Raw genomic sequence first — 16,535 nt, 5'->3', positions numbered from 1 at the left:
GGCCTACTACCGTCTCTATATGCCGGCTACGAGTGCCGGCTACGAGTGCCGGCTATCGCTCTAAATTCAACTCCGCCCTATCTCGGAGGCTAAGGTACCGAGCGGAAACCCTATAGCTTATATTCACTCGGTTGTCGCGGAGCGCTTATAGGTGAGGTATTAGAAAAGAGTATAAAAAGTACGAGAAGAGTATCCTAGGATATAGGTCGTAAGTGAATAAGAGTAGCACGCCTAGTTATTTATATAGTACGTTACTCTATACGACTAAGAGCCTATATTATCTCGTGCTTCGCTTATAAGACCTCGACTCTACTAATATACTATTATTCTCCTGCTCGGTCGCTATCTTAAATCTTCTTCGAGTTGCCGGACTTAGTGCGCATCTATAGCTATGCAATAGCGCTACGTATTATAGAGAATCAACTCCGCCGTATCTCGAAGGCTAAGGTACCGAGCGGAAATCCTATAGCTTATATTCACTCGGTTGTCGCGGAGCGATTATAGGTAAGGTATTAGAAAAGAGTATAAAAAGTACGATAAGAGCATCCTAGGATATAGGTCGTAAGTGAATAAGAGTAGCACGCCTAGTTATTTATATAGTACGTTACTCTATACGACTAAGAGCCTATATTATCTTGTGCTTCGCTTGTAAGACCTCGACTCTACTAGTATACTATCGATCTCCTCCTCGGTCGCTAATACGCTATCTCAATTCTTCTTCGAGTTGCCGGACTTAGTACGCATCTATAGCTATACAATAGCGCTACGTATTATAGAGAATTTCTCGTTAAAGTTTCTCTCTCGTAGGCTTGCTATCTACCTCGTAGTATAGAGGATTAAAGTGCTAATGCTAAAGAATCTCCTTATAGTTAGGATGCTAGGGCTCCTTAGGACCTTTGTATTTTAGGTCTAAATAGAGACGTATTATAAACGTTCTATCGCCCTTTCGCTTACTACCCGCTAGGTCGCGATATGCGAAGAAACTAATCTAAATATAGCTCGTCTCTGTAAGAGCCGGGTAAATATAGAGCGCTAGGTTTCTACTTCGTACCTTAGATTTAGGGACGGCGCGGAGATAAAATTAGAAATGTAGCCGGCACCTATAGCCGGCAAAAGGATGCGAAAATGGGCCTCCTCCTAGGTTAATCTAACGACTAAATACAATTTCCAACTAATCCGCTGTAAACCGACGCCGAATTTTAGCTAGAAGCTGTATATCTTTATTTTGAAGAGTAACCCGCTTCGTATAGATAGCAAGGAGGTTTAAAAGCTTAAGCTCGGTTACGAGAAATGCCTCCGTAGCTTCCTAAAGAGCACTAATCGCCTTAGCCGTAAATCGCATACTAGACCGAAAATCTAATGTAATTTCTCGGACGAGTCGCTAGAAGGGAGTCTTAGGGATTAAAAGCTCGGTCCCTCTTTTGTTTTAGAAAAGCCGGATCTAGCGAAGGGCAATAGTACCTAGTTTAAAGCGCCGCTTCTTTGTCGTCGAGTCCTGCCTTATTCCCTTTCTTTTAATAGAAAGATAACTTTTCTTCGCGATAGTCTTCGTCCGCCTACTCTTTTTAGCCTTCTCCTATCTACCTATAGCCTTCTTGTTTTTCGGTACTATTTTCCGAGGAACCCCCTTCCTTCGTATATACTACGGAGAGCCTTGCTCTTCCGATATCTCGTTCTCGCTACGGTCTCCCTATGCTTAGCTTGCTTTACCCTTGCCCTTTAGCCTCTAAAGATATTCATCTACGCGTTTAGGCGACGAGGGCATATCGGTAGGACCTAGAAAATTAATAAGCATATAATCGTAGGGAGACATTAATGCTTCTTACCTTCTAGAACAAATAGTCTTCTATCAAACCGCCTTATTAGGTTATCGTTAGATTCGAATAAAGGATAGTAGCTTAAGGAAGGGGAGGTAGCCGGCTTAGGAAGGCCCGAAGAGCCGAATCCTTAAGGCATATTTGTCTTTAAGAATGTAGGGAAAGGGAAGAAGGAGAGGAAGAGCGAACAGAGAATTAGAAATAGTCTGCAGGTAAGCGGGGTCGGTTGCTATAGCAACTAGTCTGTTTAGGTCCTAGGAATTCGAAACACATTTCGGACATATACCGGCTATATACGCCGGCTATATTACCTTGTACGTAAACGCTTCGTCTCCTTAAAGCTGCTCTAAGCCTATATACGTTTCCGCTTCTCGACCCGGTATCGCCTTCTGCCTCCGCCCTCCTCCTCTTCGTTATCGCTAATTAGGGTTTCGCTTAGACTAAATTTCGCATTCTCTTCGCGCTCCTAGGTTTCTTCGATCTTAAGGTTTTCTAATTCCTCGATCAACTCCTTTAGTATAATCTTTAGTAACCTGCCTTAGCGATTCTAGTAGAGGAGATAGTATCGGAATACTATAATAGATTCGAAGGTAGTAGGCGAGTATGTTCGATTAAAGCGGCCCTAGTAACGAGCGATACTAAAAGACCTCTTACAGCCTATGCCTACGCTCGGGATAGCGAGGACGTCCCGAGCGACCGACGCTATCGTTAGAAACTTAGGCTCTAACCGCTACTATATAGCGAGAATATCGTCTCCGAATTCGTCTAGAAGACCGGTAAGATCTGGAGATTATTAGCCCTCTTTCCGAGCCTACGGGTTTGTACTTACTCGCGCGCCGATAGAGATCGAACTCTTCCTTATTCACTTTAGTAGTTGCTTCCTCTTCTGCCTCTACTTCCTACCTACGAAACAGGTATAATGTCGGAGCCTTCTAAACCTTCTTTTTCTTTGTAGGAGCTGCATTTAGACTAGTTTCTTTCCGACGCTCGTAGAACATCTTTTCTAGAATAGTCTAGTAATGCTTCGGCTATACCTCGTCCGCCTTCTATTCCGGCCTCTGCTAGTATATATCCTTTTCTACCGGGTTGAGCAAGTACGTAACGCTATAGATATCCCCGAACGAGTTAAAGGTAGCACTGTAATATTTATGCAACTTAGTATAGGAGGTGTCTATAGCTTTCGTTATAGCTACTTTCTAGGGAACGCTCTTCTTAGCTAGCTTAGCTACGGTTTCCTCGAGCTCGTTAAAGAGCTAGTTATAGTACGCAAAGACAAGGTAGATCGTCGGTCCTCGGGTTCTTCTAATCGTAGTAGTAACCTTCGCGTAATACTTACTAATATCGACGAGATACTCTGCTTAGCGCTATTCGGCGGCGGTAAGGCCGAGCTACTCAATACCCTCGGAACTCTAATAGATCTCGAGAGCGGTACGTAAAGTACATCCCCTCGTAACTATATAGAAAGTCGAATCGAACCGGGTCTTAACGTCTTAGGTAAAACGGAGTAGGCGCTAAGGAGGCCGCTTTTGCTATCGCTTATTCTATGCGATATTCTAGGCATCGGTTTTAGGGCGCTCGATTAGGTTCTTTTAAATAGCCTCGAATCGGTTATATCTCTATAAGCTCGAGTTCGTATATATTACTAGACGACGAAGCTAGAGAAAAAGAGTTAGAACTATACTAGGTTGCCGGCTATAGGTGCCGGCTACGGACAAAAGTTATACCTTATATAAAACGAGAGCGAGGCTCTCTACCTTATCCCGTCTTATTGCTATAATGAGTTTCTCGACTTTCGACTTTGCTTTATCCTTATCTAGGATCTTCTATTAGTCGTCGTTTAATAGTGCAATTTTAAGCGTCTTAAAGAGGGCTCGGATCGCGATTTGAACTATATAAGCGAGGTAGGGAAACTTCTATAGGGATGCAACTAGTAACGACGTCGGCTCCGATTTAATAGGGCTAGGGCTATTAATAGGCTCCTCTTCATCGTTATCATCGTGCGTATTGTCGTACGTATCCGGAATCGTAGCGAGCTTAACATTCGGAAGATTAAGCTAGATTGTAGACCTTATAATCTCCTCTACGTACTCGACCCTATCGATATAATTAGTAATTTCAAAGACATATGCGAGTGAATTGTATATACAACGCCTTATGCAATGTTCGATTATTACTAGCGTTATCCGTAGTAATCGAGATTAGTTTCGTTATTACGCTAACCCTGTCTATTGCCGTATAGACAAGCTTCGCTATGTCCTTACTAGTATAGGAACCTAGAATTTCAGGGAATCCGATTATAAGTTCCTAGAGTTTCTAATCCGAATTAATAAAGTATAGCATAATCGAGAGGAAGGAGGCTCTTATAGTCCGGCTTAACTAGCTATCGACAGCAATAGCTACTCGGCGAGTATTACGGAGGATCTCCCGAATGTCGTCTAACGTAGCCTCTTTATTCTTTTCGAACATAATACGCTAGGTTGTCGCGCCGAGAAATAGGGGAGGGTAGTTTGTAAGATATAGGTATGTCTTCTATATAGACTCCCTTTCGTAGAAGTCTTCCGGAAGACCGTTTATAGCTAGCATTTCGTTTACTAGTTGCTTGAAGTCTTCGGAGGAGAAATCGGTAGCCTTTAATCCTAGAGCTTCCTTAAGCGTAGCCTATAATAATTAGCTAGATCTCTACGGTTAATTTAGGTAGCCGGAATCTGTAGCCGGCAGCTATAGCCGGCAGCTATAGCCGGCATTTTAGAAGATATACCTCTTTCTAGAACGCTATATCTATATTAACTCTCCTCTCTCCTTAAGATTCCCGACACCGTTTAGAATAGAGATAGTTCGTAGGCGATGAGTTCCTATCCCCTAGTTTCGGGTATTTTAAGATTGAACCGCAGAAGTTATAGACAATTACTAGTTAACCTTTAAGTCGAGAAGTCGTATAACGGTGCAATGCCCCCTCTATAAAGAACTTCTAGAATGTATCCGTTCGCTCCTTACTCCCCTATCGCATCGAGTACTTCCGGAGTTTATACTCCTTCGAACGTAAGTATAAAGGGAACTATATCTTATAGACCCATTGATTGAACTGCTCTATATACTCGGGTTTCTAAAGATACGCCTAGCCAGCCTTTTCGAAGATTTCCGGGTTAATACTCGATGTTCTTATATCTCCGAACAACCTTCTACTTAGACTCCGTAAAGGTAAGGACTAGGTAGTAGTACCCTATAATAAATTCCTACTACTAGGATTCGGAGAGGATGAATCTAGCCCTAATCGTCGTCTAGGACTCGATAGGCTCGAAGGTAAGTATACGACCTCCTCTCGACGTTGTCGTAATCTCGCTCGTATACTAGACTATTTCGACTGTCGTCTCGTTGTTACCCTTCCTAGTATAGCGCCTAGTATATAAACAATGTCGGTCGGCATGTTTTGAGGTTTCGTACGGTAAGGTAAGGACTTAGGAGTAGTAGATGTATACTAGTAGCTATAGAGAAACACCCTTTCTTTTATAGTATCGTATCGTTAGGAACAGCTAGGCAGTAAATAGCTAGCCACCTTTTTTTTTTGTTTCCTAGCTACCTAACTACTAGATTTTTTTTCCTAGCTACCCTAGCTAGCCTAACTACTAGAATTTCTTTCCTAGCTACCCTAACTACCTAAATTTTGCCTTCTATACGGCGGCTCTCTCCCACTAACGGAACCGAGCTACTATACCTAACGAATCCAAGCTCGTTTTTAGTCTCAATCTATCCTCTTTCGGTATAAGACACTCGATAAGCAAATGCTTAGGCCGAGTCTAACTACGAAACCTAAGACTAACTAACAGCTCTATTAACCAATCCTAATCCTCGAACTCCTTCCGCTTCTTAGTAAAGACCTTAAAGAGCGCTCGAGCTTCTTCGGGTACCTACGGAGTAGTCGAGATAAAGCCGTATCGCTGAAATAGGTAATCCTTCGGAGGCTTATATAGAGATTTAGAGAATTCCAACGCTAACCTATCCTACTAGCAGCTTAGATTCCGGATATAAGCCCTCTCTGCCTTAGTAAAGATTTTATGTAGCAGTAGCACTCTACCTTCGAGAAACGCTTTCTATTTAACTGTTAGTATCTGCCGGCTACGAACGCCGGCTACATATGCCGAGCATAGAATAATTACCTGTACCCCTTCCTCCTATAGTAATACTTCTGCCGTCCCTAGATACCTAGCCCCGATCGCATTAATCGTAAGCTACTTTGCCTTTATAGACGCAAAGGCTTCGCTCCAATACTAATAAAGAAACTTCTACTCTATATCGAGGATATAAAGACGACTAGTCTCGATTCCAATCCTTGCTAGCTTTTCGTAGTAGCTTTAACTATAATTTTCTAGATTGATAGGACTTATGCTTTAGCCCTTTACTAGTATCTCGTCTCTTTAACTGTGCTCGATCTACTCCTAGCGCTTATCGTCTATAGCGTTAGGCCCTAAGACTATACCTGTTACTAGATCGACGTATAGTATCTCCTCGCTTTTTTCAGTTCCTTTATTCGCAGTATTAAGCTCTATCGCGGCATCCTAAACTCTAGCATTGTTGTTCTCGGCTATCTAAACATCTCCGTTACTATCGGTCGTATCGATAGAGGTAGCGACTACAGGTCTGAATGCTATTAGTTAACGTGTTAAAGAAAAATATGCCGGCTATAGCTGCCGGCTACGGCTGCCGGCTATAGCTACTAGCTACGGCCGCTAGCTAGATTGACTTACGCTACTAAAACTTCACGCTCGAAAACTGGCCGCAATTCTTTCCTCCTCTTAGCCTTCTCTTAGGTTGTCTTCTCATTCCAACCTTCACTTTTTTCTATAGGCGCTAGCTATCGATAGAATACCTTATTCCGCGCCTTTCTTCTCTTATCCTTAGCTCTTTTATCCTTATCTATCTTGTCCTTTCTCTCGCGGTCTCGTACGGAATTCTTCTTCGTAGAGTACTCCTCTTTAGTCTTACGCTTTTTGGTTAGACGCTTAGGTAAAATAAACTCGCGGTCTTTAGTTCCATCTTCTGTTTAGCGCGCGGCGCGCTTCTCTCTTACTATTGTAAGGGAAAGGGGCGGGGGCGTAGCGTATAGTAGTTGTTGTCGGTATAGGTATAGAGGAAGAAGTTAAAAGTATAAGAATGTCGCGAAGCCCTAATTGTTACCGCCTACGTAACGTTATATAGGTAAGCTTTCGCAACTACGGCAACTACGCCCCGGTAACAGCAACTACGCCCTAGTAACGGCAACTACGCCCTAGTAACGGCAACCACGCCCTAGCAACGGTAATAAAGCGTAGTAAATACAACCTAGTAACTATTATAGCCGGCAATCGTGGCCGGCAGTCGAATAAGAGTGTCCTTATAGCAAAACTACGCCCTAGCAACGGCAACCACGCCCTAGCAACGGCAAAAGAGCGTAGTAAATGTAATAGAGTTACTATTATAGCCGGCAATCGTGGCCGGCAGTCGAATAAGAGTGTCCTTGTAGTAAAACCAATATAGTCTCTAGTTCAAACTAGGAATCTATATGGTTCGAAAAAACCAAACCGGAACCAGGGAGCTAGTTCGCCGCTAAGAAACCAAACTATATACGTTTGGTGGTTCGGAAACCGAACCACTGCGGGGTCTAATAAAGTCTATTATAAGCTCTATAAATAGCTTCCTAGGAACAGGAAGTAAAGACAACTCGCTAAATAGCAGGTGCTTTAGTGCTTTAATACGCTAGCATACTGCATAGGTCTATATATATTCTTTTATATACCGCTTACTATTTAGCTAGTAGTATATGCGCGATAGCAGCTCGTGCGACCTCTCTGTACTATAGTAACTAGCAAGCTTACTATTATAGTGTCGCTTTAAAAGCTCTTGTCTAATCGATTGTTTAGCGGGGATATAGTATCTGCCCTTAAACTTTAAGTAACCTTTGTCGTCGATCGACTAATTACTCTTACTAGATCGAGTCGTTCGCCTACTTACAAGCCTATTAATGCGCTCGATAGTAAAGGCGTCCCTCTGCTAAGCACGTAATAGCTTATCTATAAACGATTAACTATCCCTATTTATAAGGTTATTTAATAGCACCCTCGCTATCGAACGAGGTACGTATTATATATATCTAATAGTACTAGTAGCCGGAACTACTGCAACCTCTTCTATAGTGCTATCGCTATAGATAGCAATATCTTCAATCGAGTTATTATAGCTCGAGCGATCTACGTCCTTTCTAACGCGCACTAGAAGAACGATAACTCCGCTATAGTATTTGTTACCGCCGCGGGGTCCGGAAGTCCGCTTATCCTACGCTTACTTATTAACAATACGGGCTATAGCAATCTTATACTATAGGGTTAGAAACAATGAATTAATGTACTAAGTCTCGCTGTCGTAATTAGGTCGCCTCGATAGGCTATTAGTAGGGTTGCTTACGCCTAGCCGATATAATATATTAAAATCGAACCTAGCGAGGTAGACGGCCTATCTAGCCTATCGACCTATAACCCTAGTAACCTTCGTAATTCTACGGAGGTTGTTATAGTCCGTATAGACCTGAATTGTGTACTAAGTACTATCGAGATAGTAGCGCTAATACTTAAAGGCTTCTACGATTGCTAAGAGCTCTTACTCGTAGGTCTTATATCGACGTTCTATATCGATTATCTTTCGTAAAAAGAAGGCAATCGGGTGCTAGTAATAGTTATTATCTGATTGCTGTGACATAATAGCCGATATAGCGAACTGTAAAGCGTTAGTCTCAATTCGGATCTGCTTGCTTAGTACGAAATAGTACAATAAGGGGACTTTAGTAAATCGCTTCTTTAGACCGTTAAAAGCGGCTTGTGTTTTATTAGTCTACCTAAACTCTCTAGAAGGGTTTGCCTTAGTCTTAGTAAGCTTAGTTAATAGTATTATATACCTCGAATAGCCCTTAATAAAACGGCGGTAGAAATTAGCGAAGCCGAGGAACGATTAAAGCTCCTTAATAGACGTAGGAATAGGCTATTTAGTAATTGTTTTAATCCGATTAGGATTAGCCTTAATACCCTCGGTTAAAATAAGGAAGCTAAGGAATAACACCTCTTTAGTAGCAAAGGTATATTTAGAAGGTTTGTAATACAGTCTATAGGCTTATAGGCGGTCGAGGACCTTACGTACTACGGCCTAGTGTTCTGCAATATTAGGTAAATGTATATAAACTAGGATATTATCTAGGTAAACTATACAGAGATAGTCTAATAGGCCCGAAAGGGCCCGATTAATATAGGACTAGAATGTTGCAGGGGCATTAGCTAAGCCGAATAGTATAACTAAGTACTCGAAATAGCTATAGCGAGTGCGGAAGGCCGTCTTCTATTCGTCGCCCTTGCGAATAAGGATACGATAGTACGCATCCTTAATGTCTAGTATAGTATAGAAGTAGGCCCTAGAAAGGCGGTCGAGGGTCTTATTAATAAGCGGAAGTAGACAGCGGTCTTTAATAGTAATAGCGTTAAGCCTACGATAGTCGACATATAGGCGTAGGCTACTATCCTTCTTCGGTACGAATAGGATAGGTATACTAGCAGGGCTGTTGCTATACTAAATCCGACTATTAGCTAGGTTCTTATCTAGGTACTTACGCAATACAGCAAGTTCTCGTTTACTAAGGTTATAGAGGGGCCTAAAGGGGACCTCCTTGCCCTCTATAATATTAATCTTATAATTAGTCTCTTTAAATATAGGCAATGTCGATACTAGGTAGTGTTTGAATATATTAATATAGGTTTCTCGAATAGGCTAAGGTATGCGAGTAAGCTGTTTAGGGTCTATGCTATTAGGGGGCATAGGTTTATCGTTATTACTACCGAGCAGGTCGGTAGTCGGATTAGCTAAGGCGGAGGCTAGTATTAGGGTACTAATAAACAGAACCTTAATATTGTTAGGGCACTCGCTAATGTTAATATGTTTAATATCCTCTCTCCTAGCGATCCTAAATCGCTACTATTAACTGCCTAAGTCTATAACTATAGCATAGTACTTAAGAACAGGGTTGCTAATAACAATATCGGATAGGAGGTTGTCTATATCTACTATATAGGTAGTAAAGTCTAATAAACGCTTATTGCCGAGGTCGTCCTTTAGAACTATAGGAATATAGTAGGCTCTATAGGTTAAGTGCCGAGCGTTATTAAACTAAGCAAGGGTTGGCATATCGGTTCTAGGCAATTGTCGGAGGTCTAATTGCTTAGCTAGGCGGTAATTAATAAGGGCGCTAACCGAATTTCCTAGATCTAGTATAACCTTAGTTTAATAGGTAGTTCTATGCGTATCCTATATAAGACAGGTACGTATAATAGCTAGCACAATATCGATAGTTTTACGCCGTATAAGGCTAACAGTTAGTGCGGCGCTTATTCTTTTTTCGACTAGTTAAAAGAGCCGATAGGGGTAGCATTAGCGGCTAAAAGGTGCTTCCTATGCTTAGCGGAAGTACGGTTAATTCGGGCCTAGTCCTTAGGTTTGTTACATTAGCCTAGGAGATAGCTAGTGCTATTACAGTTAAAGCACTTCAATCCGGTTAGTAGGTTGCCGTAGCTGTTATTACTATTATTAGCCGAGCGGTTAGCATTATAGGGATACGAGCCCCTTCTACGACCCCTGTCGCGGCCTCCTCTATATAGCCGTCGGCTACGACCTCTTCTACGGTCGTTACTGTTCCTATTGTTAGCATTGTTGTTATAGTAGGAACCTTAGTTTCCTCCGCGGCTACTACGATTGCCGCGATTAGTACTAGCTAGCCGGATCCTCGATTCTAGTCGTTATTAAAGCTAGATAGCTCGTTTAGCTGTTTCTACTTCGACTATAAATTGAATGCGTATTAGATTAGTCTATTCGAACACACGACGGCGGTCTAATTTAAGGACCAATTCCTATCGCAATTTAGGACGTATTTCGGAAATCTAGATAGAGTCGGTCTTAGCTAGCAAATCGTCCTCGAGGGTCTTTAAATAGGCCTTAAATAAGCGAGCCGATTAATTAGTCTTTTGTTTAGCTCGGAGGTATTAGTCCTAAGCGTATTGTTATCTTAGTATAGGGTTTCTAAGGGTGTCTAATATAATGGTTTTATAGGTCTGCTACTAGATAGCGGTCTAATTATCGAGGGAGTTAAAATAGTTATCCTAGGTGCGTTTTAGGTCGCTATTTATATACTGCATAGCGTAGACAACTAGTAAATAGTCGTCTAGAAGAGCCCTTAGTACGTTTCGCTAGTTAAGCTTACAGTTACGAATGTAGTCGTTGTACTACTTTCGACTAGAGCTATTAAACACAGTGCAGTCCTTAAGCTTAGCATCCTTCTTTTATATAGAAGGTCCTGCTACTAGTTCTAGTCTAGCAGTAGTTGTTAGGGCTTCCTATAGGCGGCGAATCTTAAGGAGATTATCCTTTAGCTATTGTTCTTAACGTAGGGTAGTAAGCCTATTTTAAGTGGCTTCTTAAAGTCTCCCTACTAGTTAGGGGCTAAAGGCTAGCTAGCTATATCGTCGATTAACAATGTTGTTAAGAATGTCGTTAATAAGCAATTCTAGATTATTACCTAGAATTGTAGGTTCTTCTTTAGCAGACTTAGTAGTAGGCTCTTCGGTAGGAGGCACTTTAGTAGGTGCTTTAGTAGGCACTTTAGGCACTATACTACTAGCGTTGTTATTGCTAGCGCTACTAGCGGCAGCACGGTTGTTGTTTCGTAACGAGCCGGCTATTATAATAAGGGGTAGTACTAATAATATATTGTTAGCCCCTAAGATACGGATGTAGCGGAATTAGTAGATATCGGTCTAGTATACTTAACTTAGTATAATAGGCCGTATAGAAGGCCTTGCTTAATAATTAGTACGGTTGTTCTTAGTAGAATAGTACGAGTAGGTCCCGTTCTTCGGGCGTAATATAGTTAAATCGATAGTTTTTGTAGCTATACCGCTAAAAGCTTAAAACAAGGACTATCTAGCTACTGCCCTTTAAGGGTAGATCGAATACTATATAAGAAGGGTATATTAGCAGGTAGATAGGGTAGTAGTAGGTACGAGTAGTATTCGATAAGGAGCTAGGAGGAGAGGGAGGAAGGCAGGCAAGTTAGCCTATTGCTAAGCGCTAAGCCCTACCTAAGGCACTGAGACCCTAGCTTTACTTAGCCTAGTTACATACTAATCACGTATAGCCTCTTTAGCCCTAACACCTAGTAATCTAATTTAATCTAGGGGGTCCTAGATTAATTAAATTGATTATAGACTATACTAGGCGCTTTAGTAGGCTTTGATTTAGCGGAGAATTTCCGAGAGAAGTAGAATTAGTAAGATATATAAGACTTTATAGCAGTCCGTTTCGAGTCTGTAAACTTCTTTCGGGTCTGCCTGTGAGTGGGGTTCTAGGGTATAGACTTTTTTGTTTTGTTTTTTATTATTTGTTAGAGTAGTTGTTTAAACTAGTAGGGACAATTGAATGGGGAATGTTAGTAGGAGGGTTGATTTTAGTTTGGGGGGTTTGTTTGCTTGCTCGGTGGAGTTTTTTCTGGTTTTGGGTGGAGAGAGGGTTGCTGGGATGTGGAATTCTGAGGAGGTGGTGGAGGACATCATGGTGGATTTGCTATGTAGGCTGCTTGGAGATTTTGGGTTGTGATGGATGGAGCTGGGTTTGTGGAAAGCTACATGTACATGTAAACATCGTGGTCTGTTTGGAGTCGTACGGCCGCAGGAGCCATGTTGGCTTTTCGTCGAGAGGGAGGTCCTACTATGATCACGGGGGGACATTTGGGAGTCGCGGAGCATGAAGAGGGAAGTCATAGCTACCATCGCGACTTGTGCAAGTGCGCCGGAACCTTCGTCGACGCTATATCGTTCTATATGAGTTCTCTTTTATGCCACTAATAGCTTTTATTAGGTCGTGCAAGCACGATAATCCACAATCCGCAACGCCTCACGTCCAGCTTCGGCCATAGCTCTTCGGTAGTCCTCAGAATCCGGTCTGCTACGTGCTGTTGCGAGAGTATGCGCATATACCATTGCGGGTGCCAGGAAGAATCGCTCTGGAAGCTCGTGCAGCTGCACCCTTGCTTCGGCTATCCCAAAAAAGTCCTTGATAGCTTCCATGACAGAAGTACGACCCTCGTCTGGCGGTGAAAGAGCCATTTGCATTGCATTGTCTTCTCGTATCATCTCATGACAGCAGACTAAGAGCGCTTGCAATGCTTCAGAACGGAACATGATACCGTTACCGGGTAGCAGGGCATCGAAGTGGTCGACGTTTCCTCGCCGTTTATATGCTCTTGACAGCTCCCGAAGGCAGCGCTTGGAAAGTCGTACAGCGAGGCTTCGCGAGAGGTAGAAGGCGGGATCGCTCATTGTGGCGAAAGGCCGATGTAGCGCAGCTAAGAATCTGGCATATACGAACGATATGTATTTGTATTGGAACGTCTTCTGAGCTTGAGGGACGTCTTCTCGTGTCGAAACGGGAGCGAAGGCTCGCGTCAATACGCCGCTTAGTTCCACGACTTGTTCAAAGTGCAGCTTTCTCTCGCCGTTGAGAACTGTTAGAATTCTCTGTCGTATTGGTAAAGTGCTGGCCAGAAGTGTTTGGAGACTCGTCTGGTCTAGTTCCTGACCGAAGTACTGGCTGGAAGATGCGTCGATGGATGTCTGATCAGCTAATGAATTCGGCACAGAAGGTGGCATCCCAGCGGCCAAGCAGGCATGCTGATCAACCTCAACGATGCTGTGCCAAAGTTTCTGCTCGTCTATACCACTTTCCGGTGAGGACAGCCTTACGCCATCACTCAAGTGCAGACCGCGAATCATGGCAGAGCGCACGACTACTCCCGATTTGATGTAGCCGCTTGTGGAGTCGAGAGACAACACTTGATCAGCCAAGTTGATGAGGGTGAACATCTGGACCGAGTGGACGTGAATTTCACCGAAGGCCATCGCAGACACAGGTATCGCTGATGCTAAGTCTAGCCATCTCCGGACCGTTTCCTTCGATATGGGTGCTTCATTCGCAGGGTAAGTCGCATTTGCGAGCGCCTGCATGACCAAGACCTTGAGTACGAAGCATACTGGCACGCTTCGCGGATTCGCGAGCATGACGTTATAATCTCTTCCAAACTCGATTTGATCTACCAGCGGAAATACCGCATCCCAGGTGTCAAAGTATCGTACCATGAGATCGCAGGAGGTCGTGACGCGGGCCATCTCATCGTAGACGTTGCTTGAAAGGGTATCGCCGACTGACTTAAAGGTGTCAGCCGACTTGTTCAATTCGCGCGTTCGGCTGAGAATGGTTCCATCGTCATGTAGCTGGCTGCCACTCGTCCAGTCACTGCCAAGGTAGCTCATGATGGGATCCAAGTGCTGCAAGACACCGGATGTATGCGTCCGACCACGCCACGGTCCATTGGTAGGCCAGTTGTGGGTGTCGAAACGAGTGCTAGAAGGCACATCTTGTACAATGTCTCTGGCCGAAGTCTGCCTTCGTGAGGGCGGCGTGAGGATCTCCGGCGTCAATAGACTGTGCGAGGTAGTCTCATTTGAAGGGGGCGTGATAGTATTGTCTTGCGGCCCACCACGCCGACCATCGATTTCATCGCTCTCATGAATAGCAAGACTGGGCTCCTCTCCGTTCTGAGCGGGAAGTCCGTCGAATCGACATTCGTTTGCACACCCATGCTTCTGGCACGGACCACAAGGTAGCTTCTTGTCGCATCGAACTTTTCTCTTGTGACAGACGGCACAACTACTTTGTGGGCGTGGCCGTTTATGTTTTCTCCGAACTGTCTCGGTCATCCTTGGATGTGCGTGAATACGTTCGGAAGGTGAGATCCAGGGAGACATTCGGAGGAGTTATTCAACGGCGGCGGATGGCTCGGCAAAAAAGAATTCGCCGAGCTGAGAAGGAATATTTTGTAAGCATGCTTGTGCTAGATTGTACATAGATTAGTCTTGAGGGCATCACTGATTCCTGCTCGGCCTATGGTGATGTGAAGTCCACATATAGCCAATTGTCTTCCGATTAGATGTGCAGACTGCAGCGTCGCAACTCATGTCCTAGACGACCCAAAGACACGTGTATGTCGATCCTCACACATCGCTGCCTCGCATGCCATCAAGTCATGGAGGAATGATATTGAGCAGAGCAGTTGTGTCGGCCGAGATACCGAAGTTGTGACTGCTGATGGTGGTGGAGATGGCATCAATGAAGCTTGCGTCTCCATTCACCTCCGGCTGACCGAACAACACGTCACTCTCACATGTCCAAGGCCAAGGTCAATTCGGACCAGGCACGCCGGATTTATTCCAGCAAGAGGCGAAACAAGACTCAAGGAAACTCGGCATGGACAACAATCGCATGTCTGTTTGCCATGTGGCAGATCTGTGCAATGCTACGAAGGCGACTTGGAGGGCGGAGGATATCTTTGTGCTCGCAGTACACACTGGTTCGAAGATCTGATTGACCCGCTTAGGCATTATCTCAAGGAAGACATGTGCTCTTGTATGCAGGTCTGGACCACGAAATCGACGAGGATCATGCATTGAAAGTCGCACATTCGCAAGGCCTTAGGGCTATGCTACTCTCGACAGAGTATCGGGTCAGTGAAATGGGTTGATAACCTCTGCGATCGCACTCGATTGCGATGACGAAAGCCACGATTCCACGAAGGCTTGTGCTTAGTTGAGCATAAGTGCTACCTTCATGCTTCGTGAATCGTTCGCTGACCGACGTCAATCGGGAAGCTTGGCTTCCATACCTAGTCCATCATTGTCCGCTCTGGACACGCTGGACATTCCCCATCCCAAGCAGAACTCAGCTATGCAGCCGGTAGCGTTCACATTTCGGCGCGGCCGCTACAGAAGTCGACAAATGCGGTCAAACGGTCAAACCGCTCTGCACTGTCATGTATAGCTGGACACAACCTTCTGCCGTGTGGCGTGTGCACGATGCCACGATCACGGATATCTCTTCAATAGAGTTCCGAGACTAGGATGCGGAAGTTCGCAGCAGACGGGCCATAACTCGCGCCAGCATCATTAGAATTGCCACTCTTGGTGACATCCACCAGGACGGACCAAGGACCAAGACTCATCGTGATCACGCCGCTGAAACCAGTCTAGAATTGTCTTTCACACACGTTCACGGCGCAGGCGTCAGTGGCCAAAGCAAAAGCAATTTCCAGTCAACCCGGTTTCTGACTAGGATCGACACTTCCAAGACCTCGTGGGGAGCAGGGCTGGTGCTAAATCAGGAACGTGTTCCTGGGGCTCGCAAATGCCGGAATGGACCAATCTGTCATCGGCCGTGTGCACCCCAGAACAGCTATGACACGAATTATTGTCCACATGAGCCTCGCTTAGGAATGCCGAACAAGCCGTTTTTCCAATGGCTCACGATCTTAGCACTACTTCCAGGCCTTTTGGACAACGGCAGGATCATTTTGAAGCCGAATTTGTTATCGAGTTGTCGCTACTTCTAGCACAGAAACTCATCGAGAATCGGGGTTGCCACTGTGAAGATTCACTTGCAGGGACACTCGAGTGTACCTGAGACGAATCAGAAGAAGACCTTCACCTGTAAGCGAGCACGTATCCCATTCGGACAGTATGCAGTCTCATGGACCGGCTATTGCTTGGCAGGTCGAGGCTGCTCTACAGCCGGGGGGCTGGATTACTTTGGCCACTTACTAGCGGTAAT

General features: G+C 44.3%; 1 protein-coding gene across 1 annotated transcript; it reads right to left on the bottom strand.

Moving 5' to 3' along the window:
* Nucleotides 1-12,730: 12,730 nt before the first annotated feature.
* MYCFIDRAFT_78104 (uncharacterized protein) lies at nucleotides 12,731-14,185 on the bottom strand (the record flags this gene model as incomplete). Its single annotated transcript, XM_007930746.1, has 1 exon — nucleotides 12,731-14,185. One exon carries the CDS (start codon nucleotides 14,183-14,185, stop codon nucleotides 12,731-12,733), a length of 1,455 nt encoding a protein of 484 aa, XP_007928937.1.
* Between the last annotated feature and the right edge of the window lie 2,350 nt (nucleotides 14,186-16,535).

Source organism: Pseudocercospora fijiensis, assembly GCF_000340215.1.
Source record: "Pseudocercospora fijiensis CIRAD86 unplaced genomic scaffold MYCFIscaffold_7, whole genome shotgun sequence".
Lineage (NCBI taxonomy): Eukaryota > Fungi > Ascomycota > Dothideomycetes > Mycosphaerellales > Mycosphaerellaceae > Pseudocercospora > Pseudocercospora fijiensis.
The sequence above is the reverse complement of the archived record's forward strand: the minus strand, read 5'-3'. Positions and strand labels throughout refer to the sequence as shown.